Below are 12517 nucleotides of genomic sequence, written 5' to 3' on the forward strand. Positions count from 1 at the left end.
ACGTACACAACCTCGGTTCCCTGAGAGGAATGATACATTACATTCTGCTAACGCATATGGGGAGTGTACTTCTACACAACCTAGTTGAAACCTCTCTACAATAATGCCAATATTCTAATATTGGCTATGGTGTTTGAGCCATGCCCTTTTAGGGGCGAAGCTGCCCATTATAAAAGCAGGCGTGCAAAGATCATTCCTCAGAATTTTCTGACTGAGGAACAAAGAGAATATCGCTCGCACCTCAAAGAACTCTCGAAGAGTCTTGTAGTGCGTCCTGAGAGAACGAGGGAGGAATGTGACAGGGCGGAGGGCTGGGCCGGGTGGGGATTCTACACACCCAGTCCCTTTACAGACACACTGTTCGTCCATGCCCATGAAGAGGCCAGGCCTCTAGTTGACTGTATTTTGACACCAATTGGGCAATTTGCACCCTATGACTCGTAAGCCAGGGTGACCGTATCAACAATCCAGTGAGAAAGTCTTTGCTTGGAGACGGACATTCCTTTCGTGCATCCCCCGTAGAACACAAAGAGATGGTCAGACATTCTGAACTAGCATGCACGCTCAACGTACGTGTGTAGCTCAAATCACCAAACCATATTACTGAGGCCAAAGCCTATTATCTCTAGGCAGTTGGCATGTCACGGCCGTTTCGCACTTGTCCACGTGTTGAAAATCAGGCATCCATTACACACCGCGCCCCCAACCTGTGTTAGATGCATTTGTGGTCAGCACTTTTGACACCATATGGTCAGTTTGAATGCAGCTTGTCAGCAAACTTGACCCAGGCCAGCATAACACACTATTTGGTAGAAGGCTGGCACTGTCCATGGTGCTAGAGTAGCCAGACAGTGGTGAGTCGCCGCGATGCACATGAAAATGAAATTACTTAAGTGGTAATGCTTTTTACAGTTTGAACTGAAACAGACACTTGTTCATGAGGTACGCACGCATAAACTCCTAAAAAGGAGATTTACTGACTGGGGAAATGTACGCTTTTGCCCAGTTGACATTTAGACCAGATTTTCCATATGGCAAAGCAGCATGTCTGGGTTTTTTTTTGTGGGCTTTGAAGTGGGAAAGCCCTTTATTCAAAAAGTGTGCTAAAATTGGAAAAAAAATCTTGTGCAAGCGCTGTACTCTTTTTGTAATCTTTGTATGTTCGATATAATGTTCCGCTCACCATTGGGAAGCGGTTGTGCATAATGTGCAAACTTTATTGAACAACATTTTGAACAACAGTATTCCTTTCCCAACAAACAGCAGTGGGGAAGAGGGGAAAAGTATTGTGTGTCAGGAACGCCTTGCTCTGCGGGGTGGTTTTTCATGTCGGCGTGGGGCTTGTGCTGAGGCTGCTGCCTTCATTTGGTCCACGGCTTGCGTGGCTTAACAAGCAGCTCCGTGGTGACATTTGGCAGTGCTGAGGCAGCTGGTGTGGGGATTTAGCCGGGCAGAGTGGGAGTGAGCCGGTTGTGATGAAGTACTGCTCCGTTTTGGCACAAAATGTCTCATAGCCTGTGATTGTCATGATGTATTGCTCAGCAAATCTATCCACAGAGCCTCTGAAAAGGCCGGCTGGAGACACCGGAGCATCAAATAGAGCAGCTTTTCCCACATCACGCATTTCCGTGAGGGTCAGCCAGATGTGACTATCCAAAACCACCAGGTTGCTTATTGACTTGCCAATGGCCTGTGCAGTGACTTTTGTGGCTCACAGCATTTAGTCCGTAGCGTTGCAGAGCTCTTTGAACGTCTCTTGGTCATAGCCTTGCTCGTCCATTTGTTTGAGGAGCTTAGCTTGGAAAACTTGGAGCACCGTCATCGCGTGGAGTACTGAACCAGTTCGGCCCGCCACTGAGTATGCTCATCCAGCCAGTGTGGACATTAAACGACACGGCTTAGAAAGATGAATGGGCTTCTCGGTGGGCAAAGAACCACTGAACGTGAAGAGGCGGTGCGCTCCTACAGAGGGCCGAAGCTCGTCACGCACATACTATATCGGCATAGATGCAGTACATAGAGATTGAGGGGCTTGCGGGGCATGTGCCTGCACAAAGTCCACCTCAAATTTATCCTACTCGGCCTCATGGCCCTTCGTGCCTCATCGTGTGATCCCTTGGGTGTCACAGAAGAGGCAGTTGTGAGGGCGCGTGAGGTTGAACAGTCGCTCAGAATGAGGGCGATTCATGAGCGAAGCATCTTGAGACTCATGCCCCCACAGTGAGGGCAGTGTCTATATGTCTTATGCTGATCTGACGGTGGGATTTGTCCCTCGCATAAGAAAACACTTACAGAACGACATCTTTAAAAAGACACGAACACATAAGCGTCCCTTTTAGTTTTATATATACACACACACACACGCACGCATATACACAATAACACAATTTAGCTTATAAGGATACAAAACTTTATACAGTATGGTGTTTCCAAAGTGATGTGGGGAATCAGGAAGCTGAAGCTGCCCATTCACCAGCGAAGCGTCAAGGTAAATGTTTGCCGGAACACTGTAGGGGAGCAGAGAGTCTTCTCGTTGGTGTGAAGATCCCACCTGTTGACTTGTGTATGTCGACAGCGAAGTAGTAGAGGGCTTCTAGTCAAGAGATGAATCGCTGTCTTGAAGGAAGAAAATTCGTAGGAATGGTGTTTGTGCACCTGTTTCACAGCAGACAGCTTTGCGCCTAAAAGGCAATACAATATTGGCGTTATTGTAGAGAGGTTTTAACAAAGTCATGTAGAAGGACACTCCTCATATGCGTTAGCAGAACGCAATGTCAAGTGTACTGAGTCGTAAGGGAACAGGTGGATTTGCTTAGAGGTGAATTGTTTCATTTGTTCTGTTAAAATATTTTCTCATATCCCAAGTAAATGTTCAAAGACAACTATAAGTAAGTAATTTGTAGGTTGATTTCCCAGAAAAGTTTAAACACTGTGGTGCTAATAAAACATCTGTTTGTTTAAGCACCCTGACCAGCCCGACATAGCAACATTGGCTCAACCAGTGCTGTTTATCTCATTAGGTGAGATTAACAGCAACAACAACACAAATATCTGCGTTATCGGAGTTATCAATTGGACTGTGTGATTGGATTAAACCATCTTTAATATAATCCACTGTAGAAAGATCCACTGTGTAAACTGAAGTTCAATTATAATATCAGATATTTGGAAAGCTTTCCTTGCTTGTCACTGTTTATTGAAGTTTTGATTATTTTTTTTAAGACAAAAGCTTATTAGTTTGTATCAGATGTTGTTTGTGCATCTAGATTTAATACTAAGTGCCACACTCCCTTACTGTCACAGTAACATTCCTGTTGTCATAATGTACCCCAACTTTAGAATAGCCTTTATAGCAGAGAAAGACAACCCATTTCAATGAGCTCAACTCAAGCCCAAATATACCAACACACTCTCATGGCAAAATCGTCAGGATTTGTACGACTTTTCTAAATTTGGCAATTTCGTATGGTATTGTGCGACTGCACTCGTTTGAGTTCCTACAACTTTCACTACAGCGTAGTGAGTGGAGTGGTGGTGGCGTAGTGGACTAAAGCACATAACTGGTAATCAGAAGGTCACTGGTTCGATCCCCACAGCCACCACCATTGTGTCCTTGAGCAAGACACTTAATCCAGGTTGCTCCGGGGGGATTGTCCTTGTAATAAGTGCACTGTAAGTCGCTTTGGATAAAAGCGTCTGCCAAATGCATAAATGCAAATGTAAATGTACAGCCAATGACATGGCTGGACATCATTTCCATCTAAAACGTAACAATTACAACAACTTCCTATCACGTTTACTCACTCTACTGATTGGTTAAGTTTAGATGATTTAGGGGTTTGGGTAAGTGCATAATATTAATAAGGATGTCCTTAACGCCTCGTGCGCGGAACTCATGCTTACATCCACCTTAGACAACTGGGAATTTGCTTGTGATGAAGTCATACAAGTTTATGCGAACAACTTCATGCGAGACCATACGAAACTCATAAACTGTAAGAATTTTCATGAGATCGGTTAGAATATACACAGGTTATTATGCTTTAAACATGCATTCAGAATGTTGGATGTTCCTGCTCGCTCTCATCTCATTCATGCATCCTGAACTTGATGAAAGAAATTTTAAGTATGAACTTCTACACCGTGACTGTTAAATAATTGTTACTGCCCTGATGGTGTTCATCAGAGCCATGGCAACCATCAGCTTGGATTAATGTGGTATGTGAGCTGGCAGACAAGAAAAGGACAGAGTGAGACCGAAATCAATATATTCCTCCTCAGAGAGAGAGAGATGCCAGAGTATCTACAGAGATTCATTTTGGATTCTGATGACATCAGTATCTCCACTATTCTTTTCCCTCAATGGCAATCTTAAGAAATAATTTAGCAGTTGTTTCATCCATAAAATCAACTAATTAACTCTGATTTCCCAGAAGTCAGGGCCTTGACATAAACCATACACTTAATTTTCAGGGACATAAGGAGTTCAGAATATCTTTATAATAGTTTTTTTTCCCTAAAGGTATTCCTGAATTATGAACTTAAGTAGTTACAAAATAATAAAATATTCAGCTATTCAGTACAGCACTATGATCATGAGGGTGATATTGCATTTATACCACAGTTCTATAAACAATAAGTTAATATGGAGTAACATATATTTTAGACTCCATATGGTCAGTTTGAATGCAGCTTGTCCAACCAGATTAGAGGGCCAGAACTAACTGTTGTAAATAACTGTATACTATTACAGTTTAGTTTCACTATTAAAGGGAAAGTTCACCCAAAAATTATAATTCTCTCATCGTTTACTCACCTTCATGCCATCCCAGATGTGTATTAGTTTCTTTCTTCTGCTGAACAAAAACAAATATTTTTGAAGAATATTTTAGCTCTGTAGATCCATACAATATAATAACTAATATAAAGGTGACCAGACCTTTCAAACTTCAAATATAAAAAAAAGCAGCGGTGAAGCATTAAATCTATGTCTTTTGAAGTGGTGCAATCACTTTGGGTTAAAAACAAATCAATATTTCAATACCTCTTTACTATAAATCTCCACTTTCACTTTCAGAATGTGAAAGTGATAGTGAAGATTTAAAGGAAAAAGGGACTTAAATATTGATCTGTTTCTCTCCCAAATCTATTATATTGCCTCCAAAGACATATATTTTACCACTGGAGTCATATGAATTACTTTTATGCTAATGTTATGTGATTTTTGAAGCTGGAAACCATTCACTTGCATTGTATGGACCTACAGAGCTGAAATATTCTTCTAAAAATGTGTGTTTGTGTTCAGTAGACAAAAGAAAGTCATTCACATCTGGGATGACATGAGGGTGAGTAAATGATGAGAATTAAATTTTTTGGGTGAACTATCCCTATAAGCTCTTTGAACTATATTAAGAAGCATTGAACAATCTTTTCAGGTGTTTAGAGTGCTTTTGCTTTCAAGCTTGAGTTAAATTCCTTATTTTTGTGCTGACAGGATGATGAGGTGGTGCTGCAGTGTGTCGCTGCCATTGAGAAGGAGAATCGCAAATTCTGCCTTTCAGCAGAGGGACTCGGCAACCGCCTGTGCTATCTAGAGCCCACATCAGAGGCGAAGGTAAAGCTACATGTGTTCTGAGAAACGTATTACCCCTTCAGTGTGTGCCTGAATGTCCCACACAAACCACAATTCAGGTTAAAATTTTTATAAAAAACAGCTTCAATGTAGTGGCAAGACAACTTAAATATACATTAATAATATATTACATTAATATTACATAATAGGTTTTGCTCTTAAGTATTTGTTCACCCAAAATGTTTTATTATGTCGTCATTTACTCCCCCTCATACTGATCTAAAATCTGTGGAACACAAGAGAGAAGATCTGAAGAATGTTGATGCTGCTAATTTTTTTCATGAAATGTAAGTGAATGGTGACTGAAGCAATTAGTCCCTAGTATTCTGCCTAACATCTCCTCTTGTGTTTCACAAAAGAAAGAAAGTCATTTGGATTTGGAACAACATAAGAGTGAGTAAATGAAGGAATTTCATTTTTGGGTGAACTATCCCTTTAAGAAATACTTTAAACAATGAATAAAAGTGCCATAGAAGGAAAATCGTATGGTTAAAATATACATGAAAGAGTTAGAATTAATCAGGTTCGAAGATATTTGCCTTTTATATACTGTCCTCTAGTAATACATCAAATTAATGGGAAGAGATTCATGTAGTTGAAAACCATGGCAACAGCAATTGATCCTAGTGCACTGCACCATATTTTCTATGCATCAGGAGGCAAGGCAGTAGAATATGTGTCTGACCTTATACATACATTGAAAAAATGAAGGTGGATGATGATGAAAGCATCCATCAACACAAGTACTGGTCTTCATGTTGATAAATTACTGGTACTGATACATGTCCATAAAGTAATCCCTATAGATTCACTTGCAGTGCCTATATGTAATGGATGACACACAGTCACCCTGAGAAAAAGAGGATAAAACTGTCAATCTTTACCATCATGCTATACCATCACCTTGGCCTCTCTAACTGATCACATATGCATATATAACTAAAAATGGAAGCACATATGAAACAACATATCCATAAAGGTCATTACATTTTTATTCTCAAGTTCTAGTCTCATGTTGCAGCTTATAAAGATCATCAATATACTGTACAGTGTTCCCACGGTCATGGAAAACATGGAAATAACAGGGAATTGTGATTCAAAAGGCCTAATAAAGTCTTTAAAAGTCAGATCTTATAAAGTGAATATAGATTTTTCTAGTTTGGCTCTAAAATATTTAATCATCTAGATTGCTTTTTGTGTTTGCAAAATCTAGAAAATGCATTTTTAAAAATCCTTATCCAATAAACACAGGAAAAGTCATGGAAATTCATTTTTGAAAAGATGTGGGACCCTGAATATACTTACAAATGCATATTTAAAGAAAAACAAATAAATTGCAGAAATGTATATATATAAAAAAGAAATTGTCAGTTTGGCTCATGTAACATAAATTGTTAAAATAGGCCTACTTGGCCATTTCTGTACAATGTTTTGGCTTTCAGTTTATGTATGAGTTATGATGCTTATAAAATGTGTTTATATACTTTCACTACATAATCAAACAGAGAGCTGTAACACATAATACCTCCATAGAGTGTTCTTTTTTTATGGCTACAGATGGGTTTCCCTCCAAAGCATCTGTCCATCTGGTTTGCACATTCTCCCCACTCAAATTTCACATTAAGACCTGAGAGATCACAGGTCACAATAATTCACAACACATTTTTCCACTTAGAAGAAGACCTTGGGAAGAAAATGGTTTATAAAGTAAATGCTCAGCTATGATCCATTAGGGATTCAAACTCTAGTTATCAGAAGGTGACAGAATGTTCACTTTCTCAGGATAGCTGAACTAGACAGTCAACGGGCTTTAAATAGCAGCCTGATAAACAGATGCTGGGTCGGATATGACTTCTCTAGACCAAGGGTGGAGCTCCCCACTAGCCCATGTTAATCCCCGCTGGCCTGCCAAGCTAATCCTAATTAATACATACTGTATCTAAAAAATATCTGTTTTGCTTTAATGAACAGGAAAGACTTTAATTACGAAGACTGACAGGTTTAGTACCCTTGATAACATTGCCACTCTCCCAGTAACATGATTTTATTCATTATCAATAGAAGAGTAAGTAAAAACTCCCTCACAATCTCTTTCTCTATCTGCAGTATATTCCTCCTGACCTATGCATCTGTAACTTTGTGTTGGAGCAATCGCTCTCAGTGCGGGCTCTACAGGAGATGCTAGCCGGGCAGAACGGAGAAGGAGTAAGTAAGCACAACACAGAAATAGCAGGGTTAACATACTGTATATATTTTTGACTTTCTAGTGCAAATGCTACATTTAAAACCCTATAATTGTGTGCACAGTTAATATTAACCATGTCAATTAGGACATACTGTATAATGCAGCCTAAATGTAAATAAAAGTATACCTTAGGAAAATAACACTGCACAGACCTTAGTTTGTGTAGACTTAATATTTAATTTTACACTAATGGGAACAACACTGTGAGGGATAGACGTATATTCCGTGTGTAAGGGGGTTAAGGGAATGGAGGAGGCGAGAACCGGCTAGGTACCAAAAAAACTGAACCAGAAACACACAAACATAAACACACAACGCATCTTTCGAACTGTTGTCACCGGCCGCCTTTATCCCTCGCGGCCCCATCAGGCTGATTGCCCCACCCTCCTCTACTCTACACCGTGTAATGTAGTATGTTGGACAAGTAGTTGTATCTTTGTCCTATATCACAAAATATATCTAAGTTTATATAATACAGTATAACTTATGTATAATATAAGTCTTTTGTCCTCTGGAAATTTTGTGTAAATCCATTTTTTCCATTTTTGTTTTTTCTGTGTTTTTTGAGAGTTCATGCTCTCATTGTAGAATAGATTTAGCTCTTTTTCCATGAGCGCGCAAAGCACAATACTGCGTGCAGAGACCGTGTGCTACGTCTTATCCAGTTTTGATGAGAGCGCTAATTCTAAGTGCAATTTTCGTGCCAGCGCAAAACGCAAGTGGCAGTGTTTGCGCGCAAACTGTGGGTGTTTTGTATAGTAATGAAGTGGCACAAAGCGCAATTTGCTTTTTTCCTTAGAAATAGGTAATTGCGCAAAGACATTTCAAAACAACGTCTGTTTTCTGCGCAAAGTCCAAAATCAATTCCTGCATTTGCAGTTTGGAGATTCCACTAGCAGGTAGTGATAAAGTTAATGTCCAAACTCTGACAATAAAGTGGAACATAAAATTATGTCGATGTCGATTACTGTTGTAGATGTTTTAATGAAACAAATATTTATGAGATTTGTGTTCAACTATTTATAGGTCATGGTTTATTTTTCAATTATTATTATTATTATGTTTATATTTACAATTGTATTTATGATCTAATTTATGATATATTTTGATATATAAATTGTATAGTATTTTTAAGTCACTGCAAAAGTGGCCGGTGGAAGAAGTTGAAGAGATAAAATGTTTGGATTTGGTATGGCTTCGTTATATTGGTTATATTTTAATTTTGTTAGTGTAATTTGAATTTAGAAATATTTTTGTTTTAATTTTAATTTTCAATAAATTAATGTAATTTTTCAAAATCAAAATCGACCGCCAGAAGTGCATTCCGATGCAATAACTGTTAATACTAGCCATGATTTGTGTGGCAGTAGATGAAAATTATTAATAATACTTACATTCTCTATAATTTTATGGAGTCTACAAATAAAAGGAGTGTGTCACATTTAACAAGGATGCAGTTGATGCACAAATTAATGTAAGTCCATATGTCTATTCATTGTATACAGACTTTTTACACGACCAACTTCTTATGAATGTGCTGTTTTTGTTTACATTGCTGGTGCTTGAGGGAATGGACTATATGTAGGACAAAGACAGTGCCGGAGAAGAACCTATGTATTAAATTGCACTTGACGCAGCCCATTAGCGCTTCGCTCGTCCAACCTGCTTGCGCCTAGACTTAGCACATGCTTGCACAAAAATAACAAAACTTCATGGCCATATTCATTGACTTTGCACTTATAACTTATGGAATAGCACTTTGCTTAGCACTAGTGCTCTTAAATTAGGGACCTTAATCTTGTTTAATTCTATGACACATACTGCTATTTAGGTAAATACAGTATTTAGTTACATTTTTATTTTAGCCATCCAAATAAAAACAGAAAAAACAAATCTGATTCTTGGTAGGGACAGAATGTTTTTGTTTTTTTTTAAAATTATTATTACATGTGGATTACAAGCTAGCAGTCATCTGGCAGCATTCAATTCATGTCTATATTATGTATTTAATTAATGTCTATACTATATAGCTAAAAAAGGTACCCCATCATATGTAGTTCTTCTTGCTTCTGTATGACCTAGGGTATGTAATCCTTAATGATGATCAGTCACCACAGCTACATCATCTATATAAACACTGTTCATTTCCACTAAAATTCACACTGGCAGATTCAATTTTGATTGTTTTGAATTAGTCTATCTGAAGACATAAATTCATAAATTCAAACATCTATTTACGAGCAAAAATGCAAGTGAGGTATGTACTGTCATAGTATTTACTTAAATTGATATAGTATTGGCATGAATTCAAAACACATTCTTTTACTCTTTATGATGTATGGTACCTCACCTTCTGCTTTGCATAGACTAATCACACTTCTGCATACGTGTCTTATGCTTTTATTCATCTGCAAAAAAGTGAAAGAAAAGTTATTTTATCTGTTCTATAATCACTATGTTTTTTTTAAATAGAACACACTTCACAATTAAATATAAAACTTTACAATTAAATACAACACACTTAACCATTTTAATTGTAGTTATTTGAAATGTTTTTATTTGCTTATGGATTGACTTGCCATTTGACAACATTCAGTTTCATCATATCTATATCCAGAGCTTTACCAACATCAATGTTTGATATAAATTTCCAGAGCAAGAGGAAAACCTCTAAAGAACAAGTGGAATATGGGGGATATTTTAAAACCTCTCTTGTTAAAAACAAGATATTTTGTGCTTCTGCATAATTTGAAACTGGTACACAGAGAAATAATGAACTGAATGTGTTGAAGTGACGAGAGTATTCCAACTGCCTACTTTAATCATATCTGTATCTTTGTTCAACGTTGCTAGAATCCTGATCATGAACAATGGGTATGTTCACAATTTATTCAACAACATGCATGAATGTTAATCCAACTTTTGAAAAAAATTAAATAAATAAAATGTAATTACACCTTCAGAAAAGAGTCCTCTAAATATGTATGGTTGTCGTTCAATTGTCATTAACTAAACTGTATTTTTAAATGTGACACAATAGTGTGATTTTCACTTATCACATAACCCAACTAATGTTTTAGTTTACAAAGCTAACCCCGTCAGCTACTCAATATCTTTCTCCTTTATTGTAGATGTTGCTCTTTCTCTCTCTGTCCTCAATCTTTATGTTTGAGAATGTGAAAATGTGGTCCAAAGAAGATAAATGATCTTGTCAAATCTAGTGGCCATTTTTGAAGCCCTGAATGATTCAAATCCAAATATAAAATCTATTGGCTAAGCATGTTCTGCACAGGGCTATTGGAATGCTTTATTCACCTACTTTTCAGCACAAAATGGCATGCCAGATTTTTATTTCATGTTGATTTTTTACAGCAGCATTTTGAAATGACAGCAGATATTTTATTTGCTCAGTGCTGCATAGCTGTTGTGCTAACATTACTGAAGACAAAGAGTTCTGTTGGAAAGCCATTATGCAGCAGAGATTGTACAAACATCTCTATAGCGATCCCTTTCATAAAGATTTGTGGTGTATATTAAATGAGCACTATACATGGAAATAATGCAGTATTTGATACACACTTATAATCTAGAGATGGCTCATATTTTATTATCTTTATTTTGTTGATTATTTGTTGTTGGAGATGCTGTTTTTCTACTTGCATTTGGCTCTAACACGGTCAAATTTCAGGGGTACCAATGACGAGGAAATGATCTGGAATGCTGATTCCAGAATGTATGTTTTGATGTGCCATGATTTTTTTTTATTCACAGTCCATTTCTTTTTTAATTATTATCTATTTTTTGGTTTTTGCCTACACCATCTTCTTGTTGAGTGACTATGATTTTGCCAAGTATGAAATATTACTGCATAAATTGGTCCAGGAACAACATTCACAAGCTTAGTCCAAACCTTGTCCCGAAACCCAAGCTTATCGCTAACCATACACTACCCCTGAAGTCAGAGGGAAATGATAGGTCGGTAAGAGTGTTAGGTTTGATTTCTTAGACTGAACCTGTGTTTGTTTCCTCCCTTTGCACTGGTTTCTGTTCACATTGTATTATTTGAGTCCGAATCACAGTCTGATTACGTCAACAATGTGAGTACAATTGACAGCAGTTTATCACTGTATCTAGGTAACAACTCAAGAAGACGTTAACTTCACTGAGTTAAGTGCAGGGGTGTATATTCTGTGGGAATGGGGGTAGGTAAAACAATACAACACCCCCCTCCAATGTTCAAACCAAATCTACACCCTTGGTTAAGTGAAGAATTAAGGTTTGTCTCTTTGGATATATCCCCAATACTTTGCATGAACAGACCAACACTTGAATTTGTCTTCCATGGTTGCATTGAACATGTAGTGATTTGATTAATGTTAGTGTTTGATTGCTCTCTGAAGGGATGCTCTTTGAAGGGGATGTGAAATGCATTATACCACAATAATTGCAATCACAAGCATGCAATAAAGTCATAAAATGTATAAAATTCTTCATAAAAGTGTTCTAAGCCAAGAACCAAACCAACCAGCACTGAGGTGAATCACAACATTACAGAGAGAGAATGAACTACATTGAATTAAAATGATAGAAACATTTTAAACTATTGATTTAAAGTCGTTGGTTAGGTATAGAAGCAATAT

General features: G+C 37.6%; 1 protein-coding gene across 2 annotated transcripts in view; it reads left to right on the top strand.

Moving 5' to 3' along the window:
• Window positions 1-12517, top strand: part of ryr3 (ryanodine receptor 3) — a 124417-nt gene that overhangs the window by 18488 nt on the left and 93412 nt on the right. For both annotated transcript variants that reach the window (XM_052095391.1, XM_052095392.1), the window contains exons 2-3: window positions 5495-5614; window positions 7739-7837. In XM_052095391.1, coding sequence (XP_051951351.1) covers window positions 5495-5614; window positions 7739-7837 — 219 coding nt within the window. The remainder of the gene's footprint in view (window positions 1-5494; window positions 5615-7738; window positions 7838-12517) is intronic.

This window comes from Xyrauchen texanus, chromosome 28, assembly GCF_025860055.1.
Source record: "Xyrauchen texanus isolate HMW12.3.18 chromosome 28, RBS_HiC_50CHRs, whole genome shotgun sequence".
Classification (NCBI taxonomy): Eukaryota; Metazoa; Chordata; class Actinopteri; order Cypriniformes; family Catostomidae; genus Xyrauchen; species Xyrauchen texanus.